The sequence below is a fragment of the Centrocercus urophasianus genome, unplaced genomic scaffold, assembly GCF_019232065.1.
Source record: "Centrocercus urophasianus isolate 14NV4802_14NV808 unplaced genomic scaffold, USGS_Curo_1.0 seq_29, whole genome shotgun sequence".
NCBI classification, from domain to species: Eukaryota; Metazoa; Chordata; class Aves; order Galliformes; family Phasianidae; genus Centrocercus; species Centrocercus urophasianus.
In genome coordinates this window covers 6,628,026-6,642,944 of record NW_024884855.1, presented here as the reverse complement: position 1 = coordinate 6,642,944, position 14,919 = coordinate 6,628,026, and the positions used below count along the sequence as shown (strand labels likewise).

The window sequence follows — 14,919 nt, the reverse complement described above, 5'->3', positions numbered from 1 at the left end:
CCGAAGCTGTTCCCTGATATTTCATTCCAGTGATCAGGATTCACGTGATGTTTCAACTGTTGCAGTTGCTTGAAATTTCATCCAGTTAAACCTTGAGTCTGTAACACAAAGGTTCTATGTCTAAAGATAGTTAAAAATGTCTCCAGTCTCCTATTACTGTTCAGTCTTCAGATTGTTTGGATATTTTTAGATTTGTCAGCTGCTTTAATACTATGAAATAGTTTGCTGCCTGAAGCATGTAGTGGGGACATCCTGCTGCTGCACTTGCTTGCTCTAAGCTTCAGCCAGTTATTAGCCGTGGAAGTCAGAAGTGTTGGTGTTTTAACTGTAGGTAACGTTTTCCGAACAGTGTTACAAATTTGATCATTTGAACTCCATTGCACTAAATCAACAGCAACAGCTGTATATTCCTCTGAAACTGTAGAATATAGCTTTTTTTGCTGTATAACTTTCAAAGTTCGGACAGGATTTGCACAGAACTGTGAAAGTTGCTTTTATTCCCTGCTCTGCTGCCGATAACTTTTTCTTTTCCTTACAGAAATAGGAGTAAAACTTAAGAGCTTTCCAGTAGTTAAAGGTCTTTTCAGTCTTAGCAGGTACTTTGTCAGGAGCATTCTCGTCACAGAATATTGCTCTATTTGTTATCCAGCTGGAGTCTTACATCATGGTTTTATTCTCTTGAGTTAATATTTTAGTTAAATTTATAAGTGTACTGGTTTTGGAACGATGGCATGGGATTGCATTCTTGAGGTCTTCTGGTCAGTTACTCAGAGACCTTCCATTTTAGATTATGTGCACTTCTATGACTGTCTGTGTAACTCTACATGATAACAGAACAGTATGCTGGCATGTATTTTATGACTGCTTTACATGGGCTTGTTTTTATTTTACACGTGTGCAATTTATACCCAGAATTGTCTGTAGAAAACATGACTTTTTTTTTTTTTTTTAATGTAGGTGCTATTTCAAGTGGTTTTAGACTGGAAGAGTCTCCGTTTGTTCCATATGACTTTATGAACAGCAGTTCTTCACCAGCCAGTCCTCCTGGATCTATTGGGGATGGCTGGCCCCGTGCCAAATCGCCTAATGGCTCTAGCAGTGTTAACTGGCCACCAGGTATGCAGTGCCACCACTTACTGCTTGCATGGCTCTTACTGCTCTGCATTCTTCCAGATCCCTTGGTTGTTACATGTGGAGGGTCACAAAAACATACACAGAAAGCTGGGAAGGACTGTGCTTTTAGCTGATAAAAATTGAGAGCAGTGGTTTGATTGCACAGAGAAACGTATCTCCCTGCTTGGAAATTTTACTCTGGTGAGGTGGGGCTGAAAAACTAGATATAAGAAGGTGAAGACTAAAATGAGTAAATTAAGTACTTAAAAGGTGTTGGATTGTAAGTCATCCACTTATCTTAGCAATACAGCTCTGCCTCCTGATTTTAAAAAAAAAAAGTAATAACAACAATGGGAAAAAAAAACCAACACAAAAACTTCTTTTCTGAATCTCTGTTCCTAGAATTTCGTCCTGGTGAGCCATGGAAAGGTTATCCAAACATCGACCCTGAAACTGACCCTTACGTCACTCCTGGCAGTGTCATAAACAATCTGTCAATTAATACTGTGCGGGAAGTTGACCACCTCAGGGACAGGAACAGTGGTACGTCTGCGGGCGCCTTGCCGTGGGTCGTGCTGCAGGCTTCTTGCTGTCACGTAGAGCAGTGGTTGGTTTGAAGATATATTTGCTGCTTTCTCATCTTGTTTATCTGTCGTGTTGTGGATGTCATGGCTGGATGCTCATCTTTGGATCAGACACTGTTGCTTGATGCAATGCAGCAGATATTCCAAGAATGCAGTTAAGAGTGAGTGAGCACCACTGATGGGCGTTCTGATGTAATCCTCCTGAGCACAGACAGGCAGTGTGTTGGAAAGCAGGCAGTGTAGTCACTGCAGTAATGGAATGAGCTTTGCTTGTGGGGAGTGAGTGCAGGGTGCTTCCTGATGTTGAGCATGCTTGCCACCACTTGCCCTCGGTTAAGAATGAGGACTCAGAAGAGTGGAAAAGGTCCTTTGTTTGACTCTGCAGGCATGTTCAGTCTTCTGATATTTTTGCAATATTGACACACTGTCCTGTGATGGATTTCTATTTTTGTTGTAGGGTCATCCTCATCTTTGAACACCACGCTGCCTTCAACTAGTGCCTGGTCATCCATTCGTGCCTCCAACTACAATGTTTCCCTCAGCAGTACAGCACAAAGCACTTCAGGTAACGTCATCTTGCGTTGCTCCAAGCAGAGGTTTTGTGCCTTTCATGTGCTTCATTGACTTGCTGAGTTGTCAATAAAAGTTATTAATGGGATCTCATCTGAGTGGTAACTCAAGTCTTTTTTTTACTCTCATTTAACAGCTTTTATTTGTAGACTGATGCGAGTTCCACAGAGCATTGATTTCTTGTTGTCTTTGTCTTCTAGTAGCCAGAAACAGTGATTCCAAATCAACATGGTCTCCTGGATCAGTCACTAACACCTCTCTGGCTCATGAGCTGTGGAAGGTCCCTTTGCCACCTAAAAGCATCACTGCTCCATCCCGCCCACCTCCAGGGCTAACAGGCCAGAAACCACCTTTGTCCACTTGGGATAATTCCCTTCGTTTGGGTGGAGGATGGGGAAATTCTGATGCCAGATATACCCCTGGTAAGAATAACGATGGTTTTTGTTGTTAAGCTACATAATTTCAGTGTCAGCTGGTACCCCATAGCATTTCTCTTCCCAAAAGCAAAAACGGGTTTGTATCTCCTGAACTGCATTGCTGAAGATCCACCAGGCAAAATTGGGTTTAGGACTGTGTTGTGGCTTTTAGGCATTGTGTGCAGCAGTAATGTGGGTGACAGTCCTGTTATTTCTGCTCATTTGTGAAACATCTCACCAAAGGCTTAGAGTTTGACATCTGTGCAGCTGAACATGGTTGCCTGATCAGCGTTGCTCCTAGAGTGGCTCATATAACGAGCTGGATCATGATATGTACTATGGGGAGTCCTTGGCCAGGCTTCATAACTATTCTTAGCTTGCAGTGAGTGGAAACAAATACACTTGATGTATTTTTTATGGGTTTTTTTTTTTTTTCAGTTACAATTATCTTACAGCAGTTTCTTCTCCTTCATCAGCACTCCTGTCAGTTGCCACGCAGCTGCTTATGTGCTTCTCCTAATGCCTCTGTGTTCAGTATAACAAGGCACTTACTGCTTTCTTTTTCTCTTAGGTTCAAGCTGGGGTGAGAGCAGCTCAGGGAGAATAACAAATTGGCTTGTTCTGAAAAACCTTACACCTCAGGTAAGGCTGGGGCTCTGTGGCTGTGTTGGCTGGCAGGGCAGCACAGCCCTGCTCCAGTCCAAGCTTCGTGCTGCCTGTTCTCACCCCTGCCATTTGTTTCACCCTCAGATCGATGGCTCAACCCTGCGTACTCTGTGCATGCAGCACGGTCCACTAATAACATTCCACCTTAACCTCCCACATGGTAATGCTTTGGTCCGTTACAGTTCAAAAGAAGAGGTAGTGAAGGCACAAAAATCTCTGCACATGTAAGTTTTGTTTTTCCTTCTCTTAGTCTGAATTTTAAGTGGTTGCAAATGCCTTGTTGAGGTTGAAGCACTTCCCGTGTGCAGGCATGTGAGGATTCTCGGTGGCAGCTCAGCATCTGAGGGGCTGACGGCAGGGTGCTTGGAGTGCTTTGTTAACACAGAGGCGAGGGTGGAGAGAACCTCTTTGAAATGTGCTCTTGTCCTCCCGCAGGTGTGTTTTAGGGAACACTACTATTCTTGCTGAGTTTGCCAGTGAAGAGGAGATTAGTCGCTTCTTTGCACAAGGCCAGTCTCTGACTCCGTCTCCTGGCTGGCAATCTCTGGGATCCAGCCAGACCCGACTCGGATCCATTGACGGTTCCCATTCGTTCTCAAACCGTAATGATCTAAATCACTGGAATGGTGCTGGGCTGTCGGGAACTAGCAGTGGAGACCTTCATGGCACTTCACTCTGGGGGAGCCCCAACTATTCCACGAGCCTGTGGGGCGCCCCGAGCAGCAATGACACCAGGGGAATTAGCAGCCCATCCCCCATCAACGCTTTCCTTTCTGTTGACCACCTAGGTGGAGGTGGAGAGTCCATGTAACCTTTTACTTTTTTCAACTAATAAACTGTGACCTCAAAATGTAACAAAGCAGCACTAATTTGGACTTTTCACCTACAGCAAGGGGGTCACCTGTGGAAACAGTTACTTTCTGCACATTTTCCACTTTGTTTTAGCCCGAAACATATCAGTTTGAGTACTTGAATCATGCAGGCCAATATTATAATGTGAAAAAGTATATATTTACACTTCCAGATAGTGCTATCCATATAAAACTGCTTGGAATGAGCTCATTTGTGTATATTCATCATGTTTATTCTTTGAAATTCCTTTTTTTTTTTCTTTTTTGTTTTGCATTTTGCTGATGATGTTGGAGTATGAGCTTTTTTACCTTTGCACTGAATGATGTTCTCTCTGTCCAATCGGCAATACCGGGGAGGCAGCAGTTCACGTGTAAATGTTTACTCAAGGATGTTCTTAACAAACAGTGTGCGCTCTCTACTATGCCTTGATGTATGCCTACCTTGTTGTGGTATTGTGGCGTTTAAAGATCAAGTGATGATACTGACTTAGGATTATGAATGAAAGTATTGCACCAGTTTTTTCATGTATAAAAACTAAAGAATTTAGCTCTGCAGTTTAAAAAACTGTGGCCACAGCTGTGACTTGCAACCCAGCCTGCAAGCCAGGGGGGTCCTGCACTTTCAATAGGCTTTCAATTTTGTTTTGGGGGTGCCCGCATGTCGGGGCCTCCTTGTTTACAGAATCTTTGTTTTTGTTTTTTGAGAAAAATGTTTACTCTTCCATCATTTTAAAAATTTTTAAAAAGACAAAAAAAAAAAAATGGAGAATGAAAAAGATGCTTTCTATCTCTGGGAATAACGAACAGTGTTTGGCCATGTCCTTTTGTTTTCTATTCCTGTATCCTAAATCAAAGAGCATGGCTCTCAGGAAAACCAGTTCCCCAGTAAAAACTCCTTGTAGTTTCTTATAGGAAAAAAAAAAAAAAAAAACTCAACTTTTAGCACTGATACTTATTGCTCTGTAAGACTTTTCTCTGCCAAAAAAAACACGCTTGGAGCTGGAGTTGGACATCCTGCTTTCTGACGCTGTCTTTTTATTAGTGAGTGGTGGTGGTTTGCTGATAATCCGTAGTTCTACGATTCTTTTGTAATCCCATCGAGTGGCTGTTCCTGCTTTGTGACTGTGTTAACGTTTAACTGTCGTACCTTAAAGCCGAACTGAGTAACTATGCATACTGTAACCAAGTGATTGGGCTTACAGAATTGTTTGTTGTACAAAAGTTTTAAATGTTTGAAAAGTTCTCGCAAATACTTTCTTGCAAAAGTGACGAGTTACATCTCTGCCACAAAAGGTGTTACGTGATGCTTGTTTAGTCGGTGCATTCGAGACTAGGCAAGGGTAAAAACTTTAACAGTGCAGAAATCGCCATCATTTCATTGCCTTGATTCTAACCGTTTGTGTCCGAAGATGCAAAAGAAGTCAGTGGCTTTTAACTGTTTACAAATAGAATGTGATTGTAAAATGTACAGTTTGGTTGTGTTTGAATTATGAAGTTTCTCCAGATATTAATAAATCATGATGTTTTTGGCTGCTCAGCATATAACTGTCTATTTTTTGTGACTTTATTTGTAGGCTGTTTTCTATACGATGAAAATATCAAACGATAGAGCTCTGTATCCCCATAGTTTGATTTTTCTTTTAGCCTTCTGATTTCTTTTTTTGTTTTTTTTTTATGAACAAATCTGCATTTTATCCTAGCAAAACTCTCCCTCAGCCTTGCCCACTGTGAGCTGAGAATCTAAGTGCAGAAACCTGCAGCTTGCTTTTCCTTTTCTATTTGAGCACCTTTGGAATCCCGCTGCCCTCCTCCATCCACTTCCACCGCCCCCCACCATTTGTGCCCTGCTAGATGCTCAAGAGGACACTTGCAAATAAGGAGAGCATTTTGGAAAATAAACTTTAATGCTTAAAACGTCCTGGTGTTTAAATTTATACCTCATTTACATTAATCATGACAAACAATGCAGCAGCGCTTAATTTGTATTTCACTTCACAGTGGCTTAGCTTGTTCTGAAATGGCTATAGGGCAGACCATATATGTACATAGTATGATGTGACTTCAACAATCTGTTAGCCTTTATTTTCAAATTGCCGGATGTAAGTCATTAACTCTGTTGGATGCCAGCATTGTGTGTTATTGGACACTTCTGTACCTATCGCTACGAACCACGCTGTCCCAGCCCAAGCTGGCTTCCCAAGTCTGCTCTGACCCCGGTGAAACCGTTGCCTGATAATCTTTCAGGACTCCGCATCGAGTGGAACTGACATCACGCCCGCGTTGATTGTATTGTCAAAGTGTTTGGACTTCTTTCACTGAGCTTGTTACGTGGAAATAAAATGTGGTTGGTTTTAAAGCTGATGCTTGGTGCCACGGTTCAGTCTGTAGCGCTCAGGCCGTCCAGCTCCGCTCCAGCGTACACAGCTCCATCCCCTCGCAGAAGGAGCGCGGCCGCCTGCCTGGCTGCTGGGGACAGGGGGGGCTGGCACAGGAGGGGCCCTCGATCCGTGTTCCCGCCCTTGGAAGGGAAAATGTGACCTGCGTGCCCCCCAGCTCGGGCCTGATGCTCACCGGTTGCTGCCTGGAGTGCTGCTGCAGGAGGGAGAAGGGCGCCCAGGGGTTGGGCTCCACGGGCCAGCTGGACACCGAGACGTCACTGGCTTTGCCTGAGTCGACCATGGGTTCGTTCATGCTGCTGCAGCTCGTGTCCCAGCCGTACTGGAAGCTGGTGGCAAAATCCGTTGGGGATTAGAATAGGTGGGAGGGGGTCAAAGTGTGTTCCTGGCACAGCAACGCCGGGGCCCTCGGGAGAGTGATGCAGTGCTGGGCTGTTGTGCTGCAGCTGCAGCCAGCTGGGGCCGTTCTGAGAGCGGCGGTGCCAAACAGAAGGGCTTGGAATGCGGGAGGCTGTGCCCCCGGTCCCGCTCCCTTATTTCACAGTAATCCCTAGCGCTAATTACGAGCCCTCGTGGGCACGCACACAATTCCCGCTGCAGCTCTGAGCCTTTCTGCACCGCTCCTTAACGGGGGAAAACCACCCCTGCGGCACCGGGCTGCAGAATGGCGCTGCGCCGTCGGACCCGGGAGCACGCGAGGGGCTGAGCTCGACCCCGCAGCTCCCCGTGCCCGCAGCCCCGCACCTACCCGTGTCCGCGGGCGGGCAGCTCCGGGCGCTGCGCGGCGCTGAGGGGGTCGCTGCGGCAGCAGCAGCCGTCGTCCGGGAGGTGCAGGTGCAGGAGCTCCTCCGAGCGGCTGAAGGCGGGGTTGTCCAGGGAGCTGCCCGAGCCGGGCCACGAGCGCGCCCAGTGCGGGGCCGCGGCCTCGTCCGGGCGGCAGAAGCGGCGGTAGCTGCGGGCGATGAGCGCTGCGGAGCTCCGGGGCGCCGTCCGTCCCCGGGGGCTCCCGGCCCCGCTCCCACCCGCACCCACCTGCTGCGGCCCTGCTCGGCCCGCGCCTCCCGCAGCAGCGCCCGGAACCTGCGGACCACGGCGGCCCCGACGGCGATCCCCAGAAGGACGACGCCGAGCAGAGCGCCCGCGGCCGCGCCCAGCAGCCCCGCCAGCGTCACTCGCCGCTCGCAGCGCAGCCCCACGAACCAAACGTCGCTGCCCGCGGGGCACCTGTGCGGGGATGCGGGGCGCTGAGCGGCTGCCGCTCGCGGCGTTGGGGGGTTGGGCGGGGCGGCACCCACCGGCAGAGCGGGCCGCGGCCCCGGGGGTGCGCGCACACGCCGTGGTTGCGGCAGTAGTCGCGGTGGCAGAGGGACGTGCACGTGGCGTTCCCGTCCGCCCTCACGACGCAGGCGAAGCCGTCGGGGCAGGAGAACAGCGCCGCGCAGGGTTCCGGCGCTGATAGGAGAGCGGGAGAGAGGAAGGCGGCGGGGCCGTGCCGCTCCGCACCCTCCGAGAGCCGCCGGGCCCCGCGCCGCCCGCCCGCACTCACCGCGTGCCGTGTGCCGCAGGACGCGGGCGGCGCCCACCGCCGCAGCTCCGCCGGAGCGCAGCGCCGCGTCGAGGAGCGCTCCCAGCGCCGCCGCCCGCACCAGCTCGGCCGCGAACAGCGCGTCGTAGTGCAGCACCACCTGACGGGGGCTGCCCGCCCTGCGGGACACGACACTGCGACTGCGCCCCGCATCACCCCGAACGGCCGCGGGAACGCCGGGCACTGCGGGGCCGTCCCTACCTGACGGCGGTCACCTCGAGACGCACGAAGCCGCGCACCGCCGCCAGCCGGGCCGCCACCTGCGCGGGAGCCATGGGTGCCAATGCGGGACCGCCCCAGCGCGATGCTCCTCCCCACGGGGCGGCCCCACGCTCACCGTCCGGTTGAGGCCGCTCAGCAGCACGTGGTGCTCGTGGGACGCGGGGTCGCGCAGCGCGGGCACGAAGGCCATGTCCAGCGCCAGCTCGCAGGGCACGCGCAGGAGGGACGCTGCGGGGACAGAAAGGGCTCGGCATCGCCACCGCTGCCCGTGCCGGCGGCTCCCGGGAGGGTCACCCCGCAGCCCACCTCGCAGCTGCGGCGGTTCATCCTCCACGATGAACTCCGGGGTGGCCCTGCCTGCTGTCTCTGGGTTTGGTGTCACGCATGTGGGGTCAGCGTGTGGCCGCTCCGTAGGGCTGCTCTGTGAAGGAGGCGGCTCTGTGCCCCCGGGGGGGGTCTGTGGGCTGATGGGGGGACCCTGGCACCGCACTGGGCCCCCGCGTCAGCTCCTCCACAGCCCCCCCGACATGCAGCACTGATGGGATCCAGCGGGGCCGTCCTCTCACCCCTGAGCAGTGCGGGGCTGGTGGCAGTGGCTGTGCTGGTAGCAGTAGGTGTGCTGGTGGCAGTGCTGGTGATGCTGGTGCTAAAGGTCAGCAGAGGTGGAGATGACGTGGGTTTGGTCAGGGCTGGCTGCAGTGGAGAGCTGGGGGCCGCGGGAAGGGCTGTGCTTGGTGGTGCAGTCACTGCCCAAGGCCCAGCATCACCTGCCCACACCGGGGTCCCTCCTGGGACCTGAGGCCTCTCAGCATGTTCATGCCCTGGGGACGCTGCTGGGTGGGTGTCTGCAGTAGGGATGAGCCCCAGGGAGGGCTGTGGGCCCAGTGACGGTGGGGCTTCCCCTGGCAAGGCTGAGATATGCCAGGTCTGATTCATGGGGACATGGTTGGGCCCAGGGGGACTCTGAATGTTTAGCAGCCCCAACACCTCCGTGGTCAGGTCTGGGGCTCCCTCAGGGCCAGGGAATGTCACCCCTAGGACAGCGGCTGTGGTGCTAGGGTCAGGAGGCAGACGTGACTCCATGGGCAGTAGGGTCGTGCTGGCCCCAGGGCCCTTGGGATGCCACATCCGCCCTCCATGGCCAGCAACCCCTGAGAACAGCAGAGGGGGGCGGGAAGTGGCATGAGGACCCAGCCAGGCCATGGTTGTCCCCTGCAATGAGTGGGACTCTCCTACTGGCCCTGTCCCTGCCAGCACCTGATGAATCCTTCCTAGTTCCCCAGGGGGGCTCTGCAGACTCTGCAGCCCCCCCACAAAAGACAGTGTCCCACTCGTCCCCGGCACAGGGCTGTCTGCTGTGTGGCCCTGGGGGGTCCCTGCTCTGATGTCACTGGGTGGGATGGTGGCACCCCTGCCCTCTGGCTCCAGGGCAGGGTGTGAGGGGTTAAGTGAGCCCTCCCAGCTCTGTGTGAGCGCTGTCCTCACAGTGCTGGGGGTTCCCCACTGCCCCCTAGAGCTGCTGGGCACCATCATGTGGGACGATGAATGCGACAGGGTCCTCTGTGGGGTTGGGGAACTCTCTGCCTTCTCATTTCCTATGGGCTCAGTCTTGGGGGCAGTGCTGATGGCTGGAGCTGTGCTGAGCTCCATGGTGACTGCTGTGAACACCCTGGCTGGGCTCTCCCCAGGGGGTGTAGGAGACGTTCCCTCTCTGCCTGCAGCTGCATCAGTGGCACCAGCAGAGGGTGAAGGCTGTGCCGCGGTGCTCACTCCATCCCGCACTGCAGGGTCCGTCCCGGCCTCCCCAGGGCTGCTGCTTGTGCCGGAGGGCTCAGCAGTCCCGGGTGGGGTCCCAGGGAAGGGGAACAGCTCAGCCTCTGTTTGCAGCCACCCCGCTCCGTGTTGTGGATCTGCGGGCACAGGCAGAGGGATGCTGAGCGGGGCGGGCGCCCTCTGGCACAGCACCAACACGCGGGCCCACCCCGCAGGCAAAAAGCCCATCCGCGGTACGGTACCTGTCCGGCAACCCTCCCCTGGGTGGGCGCAGGGGACGGCCGTGCCCCGCGTGGAGCCCATCCCGCTGCCGAGAGCGGGGCAGAGCCGCGCGCAGCAGCCCACGAGAACTGCGGAAGGAACGGATCGGGCGTCAGCGCCGAGCACGGGGCTCAGTGCATCGTCCCCCCCAAAAGCCCCGGCAGGCGGCGATGGCGCGGCGGAGATACGGCCGTCCCGCACCGCGGCCTCGCGCCCCCGAAGGCTCCGCCCGCACACCGGCACGAGCCCGAGGCGCCGCCAGAAAGCACCGCACGTGCGGGCACGGAGCCGCCCCTCCCCGGCAGAGCGGCGCGGAGCAGAGCCGCGCAGGGCTACGCGAAGGGTGAAGCGTTTTCCAAGCTTTGCACGCGGCTCCCGCGGGGCAGCGGCGGGCGTGGGGCCCTTTGTGCCTCGGGAGTCATTTCCTGCGAAGGGAAAAGCGCGGGCATCGCTCAGCGCCCGGCTGGATCCCGCCGCCTTTGTCTCGGCGCGCGGAACGCAGCCGCTGCCGGCCCTGCGCTGCGCGGCCCCGCGGGCACCGGACGGACGGGACGGAGCGCCGCTCCGAGCCGACGAAGGAACCGCCCGGCCCGGCGCCCCTCCGAGCCCCCCGCCCCGAGACGCCGGCACGGGGACGCGCGCGAGGACGCCGCCCCTGCACGGGGGGGACGCGCATCCCCCGGGGAAAACGGGGCCGCGGCCGCCGTACGCCCGTGCGTGGACGGAGCCGGGGGGCACCGGGCGCTGCCGGGAGCCCTGACCCTCTCCCGCCGCACGTGGCTGCCCCGAGCTGAGCTCCCCGCGGACGCCGGGCCCGGAGGAGGGAAGCCGACACAGCACGGTGACGGCCCCCCGGCCCCCGCCGCTCCCCGCGGCCCCTCCCGCCCTCCCGCGTCGCGGGGTCCCGGTCCCGTAGGGAGCTCCCTGCGCTCACCTGCGGCGGCCACGAGCCGCGGAACCCGCTCCATGCTGCTGCTGCTGCCGCCGGCGGCTTCGGAGCGCAGGAAGCCCCCGCCCGTTCCCTCCGCCGCGGGGCGGAGGCGCCCGGAGCCGCAGCCCCCGGCCCGGCCCGGCCCAGCGGGGAGCGGCGGAGCGGCAGGGCTGGGGCGGACCCGGCTGCGGGCGGAACCCGGCCCTGCGGCACCCGCGGGCGTCGAGCGGAGACTCGGAGCCGCGATCCCCCCCGAGGCTGCCCGTCCCCGCCCGCCGCATCCCTGCGGAGCCCCTCGGACGCGGCTCAGCTCCCTCCTGGGGCTGGGAAGGACCGTACCGCCGCCCTCCCGGCACGCAGCTGCAGCGCTGACCCGGCCAAGGCTCTTTCACATCGACCCCGACACGAGAGCGATGACCGCACGGGGTACCACCCCAATGAGAGCCGCCACGGGTGCTTTCTCTCGTTTCCACTGCACGGCACGTTCAGAGAATATTTCATAGTTCATTTAAGAGGAAAGAGCTGTTTCTTACTCAATGAAAGCAAAACCCGGGCCCTGAAGAGCAGCAGAGCACCCTCAGGCCGGGGGCACAGGGCAGACTCGAGTGAAACATGGTTCTCCAGAGGAGGCTCTGAAAACAGCACCCACCCCACATTAAGGCTCCATGTGAAGCAGCTGGGGCTTATTTTCCACCATCCCATCACCCGGATTGCCAGAGGAAGGCATGTTATCAACTGACACTTCTTGGCTCACAGCCCAGCAGTGCCTCTTTGACACACAAAAGTGTTTCTTGGCTGAGAAGAAAGACTGTGCAGTGTCCAGAAATAACTTTTTTTTTTTTTCCCCCTGTCTCAAGAGAGACTGAAAGCAAACCTCCCGTGCTGGGATGAGCTACACTTACCGACACCCCGATGTGGTTTTGCATTTCAGCAGCAGGCATGTCATCCCCTCCTTTAATTTCCATTCAAAAAACAGAAGCAAAAAATGAGACTCATTTTTGCCAGCATTTGTGAAATAAATAGTAAAGGCAGAAAAGAAGCATTTTAGTGGAAAGAGTAGCAGTACCAGCAGTGAGATCACAGGACTCAGCTCAGCAGCAGAGGCTGTACTGGAGCTCCCACTCAGGTATACGATGCTCTTTCAGTCTGCCACACAAGGAGCTCTCCAGGAGGTGCAGCTGATGCTGCCAGCTCACAGTGCAATGAGCCCCAGCAGTGTCCCTTGCCCTAAAAACCAGCCCCAGTGGGCTGCAACTGTGAAACAAAAGGCATCAACACCATCATGGTCTTATATATTTATTCCTTTTTTCCTCGTTTTCAAAGGACAACATATTCAGACAGCTTTAAATACAACGTCCAAGTACAACTTTCTGATGAAAGCAGCAGCAATGCAGCATGTGCGCTTATGCCCACTGACATCAGGGCCATCCTAGTGGTAGACATCTCCTGTTCAAAAAAAACGTCCATGCATTTAGTAATTCATCAGCTGGAAGCTACCACATTAAGGAACAAAAGAGGCTGGTCTGGCAGAGACATTGTTATGGGAACTGCTGAGCCACGGCCTGAACCTCTGATTGACCACCTGAGGGGAGCACTGAGTCAGCCAGAGGAGCACAGGTGAAGGCAATTCACCCGTGCTGCCGTGAGGGGTGGAGCCTGGCTGCACCTCTCCTAGACCTATTTAAGAGCTGACTGCCAGTAGGCAAGGATCTCTTCTGGAGATCTGCTCTGCTGGAGTTTTGTAGTGAGCCCAGGATAGGGGTAAGCATTCTGTCTATTCTCTTTTTGTTATCGTAATCTGCTTTGCCAAACTCTCTTGTTTATTTTGTAATAATAGCATCTTTATATTCATTGATTATACACATGACAAGTGCTGAAGAACACCAGAGGAAGTTGCATGAGTCTTGCAAGACTGTCACTTTTTTTTTTTTTTTTTTTTCCCCATCCATTTTTGGCTCAGAAAGAGCAGCAAACAGGCACAGCTCCTTCACTGACCCTTTACACCTCAATCTCAGGGAAGATCGAGGCAGGGGGGAAGTGAGTAGCATGCACAAGAGCAACAAACAGGAATCTGCTTCCACGTGCTCCTGATGCACACAGCCCTGAGGCCATCGCTCACTTCCCCTGCGGCCCCCAAGTGCCTCTCAGGCTGCCGCTGGAATAACCCTTTCCTCATCGTTTCCTTTCCTGCCGCCGTCCCAGGCTGTGGCTGATGAGAAAGCAGCCGCTAGCTGCAGCTCAGAGCTGTGCCGTCACCCACCACTAGAGAGCGCTGCTCAGCACACTGCGAGCAGCTGAAGAGCTCTGAAGGATGGACTCCAAGTCAGTTCACCATCTGCTAACAGAACTGTGGATTCCTGCAGCGCTTGGTGTGGCATAGAGACCCCTGCGGAGGCACGTTTATACTTACTCTGCTTTGGAGAATTGCTTTTATTCATAAACATCCTTCTTATCTGCAATGTAATCTACAATCTCTTGTGGACACATTAATTTTTCTGCATCTCCATCAGGAATTTCAAAGCCTGAAAGAAAGCACATAGATTCAGCCCAAAACAATGGAAACAGGAGCAAGGCTGAAGGAAGCAATTACTGCTGGCTCAGACGTCTGCAGCACAGCCAAAAATAAACACACAGGGGCTGCTTCTCCACTGCAGTCAGAGTGAGCATCTCGTTACTACAGCGAGTTTCAGGCTGTGCCTACACCTTACATGACAGTGAATCTGGGAGACAAGGCAGAGGCTGCAGTGCCAGCCAGTGTCCCTGAGCACTGCTGAAGCCATCGGTGCCCAATCAGGGCTCCCCCAACACAGAAGAGGGATGTTCTGGGTAACTGCAGGCAAGCAAGAGCCAAAGCCCCTCGGGTTCAGTTTGCTGCCGAACGCTCATAGAACAAACAGAGCTGCAGCCTGGGATGGGGAGTGCGGGGCTCTCAGCAGCGGATCTGCCCTGAAACACAACCCAGAACACGGAGCTCCTCTCTGCCCGGTCCACGCGGACGCACACCAACGCCCGCGCCATTACCGAACTCGTCCTCCATGGCCATGATGATCTCCACTTGGTCCAGGCTGTCCAGTCCCAGGTCCTTCATGAAATGCGCCTCGGCCGTCAGCTGGGGGTGCACACAGGCGGTCAGCTCCCGCTCCCGGCCCCGCCCCCCCCGGCCCGGCCCGGCCCCCGCTCGCCTTCTCGGGGTCGATCTTGTCGTACAGCTTCAGGACGTACAGGACGCGCTCCTTGATGTCGGCCAGCGTCAGCGGCGGCAGCTCCGAGTAGCGGCGGCACGGCACAAGACCCGCCCGCGGCGCCGTGGGGATAAAGGCGGGCTGCGGGGCCCGCGGGCGGCCGGGGCGGAGCGTGCCGAGCGCGGCGTGGGGGACGGGGAGAACGGCGGCGCCGGCACGGGGCAGCAGGCGGCGGACGCAGGCCGAGAGGACACGGGCCGCCATGGTGACCTGATCCCAGCAGCCCCCGCGCCGCGCCCGGAAGCGCGCGTGCTCGGCGCGAGAGTGACGGCGGGCGGGGGCAAAACCGCGCCCTCTGGCGGCGGGAGG

The 14,919-nt window shown here is 55.2% G+C and overlaps 3 protein-coding genes across 9 annotated transcripts in view; 1 reads left to right on the top strand and 2 right to left on the bottom strand.

The window, feature by feature from the left end:
- Positions 1-6,561, top strand: part of TNRC6A (trinucleotide repeat containing adaptor 6A) — a 42,994-nt gene extending 36,433 nt beyond the window's left edge. For 4 of the 7 annotated variants that reach the window (XM_042827535.1, XM_042827534.1, XM_042827533.1 and 1 more), the window contains 7 exons: positions 958-1,116; positions 1,516-1,656; positions 2,155-2,262; positions 2,468-2,689; positions 3,255-3,325; positions 3,434-3,573; positions 3,785-6,561. In XM_042827535.1, coding sequence (XP_042683469.1) covers positions 958-1,116; positions 1,516-1,656; positions 2,155-2,262; positions 2,468-2,689; positions 3,255-3,325; positions 3,434-3,573; positions 3,785-4,160 — 1,217 coding nt within the window. In that variant the 3' untranslated portion in view covers positions 4,161-6,561. The remainder of the gene's footprint in view (positions 1-957; positions 1,117-1,515; positions 1,657-2,154; positions 2,263-2,467; positions 2,690-3,254; positions 3,326-3,433; positions 3,574-3,784) is intronic. The other 3 variants (XM_042827536.1, XM_042827531.1, XM_042827537.1) reach the window with 1 other exon arrangement.
- A 2,027-nt stretch (positions 6,562-8,588) lies between these two features.
- On the bottom strand, positions 8,589-10,492 carry LOC122165239 (mucin-5AC-like). Its single transcript, XM_042828048.1, has 3 exons — positions 10,419-10,492; positions 8,710-10,313; positions 8,589-8,631 (listed from the first exon to the last, which is right to left on the bottom strand). The coding sequence occupies exons 1-2, from the start codon at positions 10,477-10,479 to the stop codon at positions 8,782-8,784; spliced, it is 1,593 nt and encodes a 530-aa protein (XP_042683982.1). The 5' UTR covers positions 10,480-10,492; the 3' UTR covers positions 8,589-8,631; positions 8,710-8,781.
- A 2,159-nt stretch (positions 10,493-12,651) lies between these two features.
- On the bottom strand, positions 12,652-14,830 carry NDUFAB1 (NADH:ubiquinone oxidoreductase subunit AB1). Its single transcript, XM_042827978.1, has 4 exons — positions 14,551-14,830; positions 14,390-14,477; positions 13,779-13,890; positions 12,652-12,814 (listed from the first exon to the last, which is right to left on the bottom strand). Exons 1-3 carry the CDS (start codon positions 14,812-14,814, stop codon positions 13,799-13,801), a joined length of 444 nt encoding a protein of 147 aa, XP_042683912.1. The 5' UTR covers positions 14,815-14,830; the 3' UTR covers positions 12,652-12,814; positions 13,779-13,798.
- Positions 14,831-14,919: the final 89 nt, after the last annotated feature.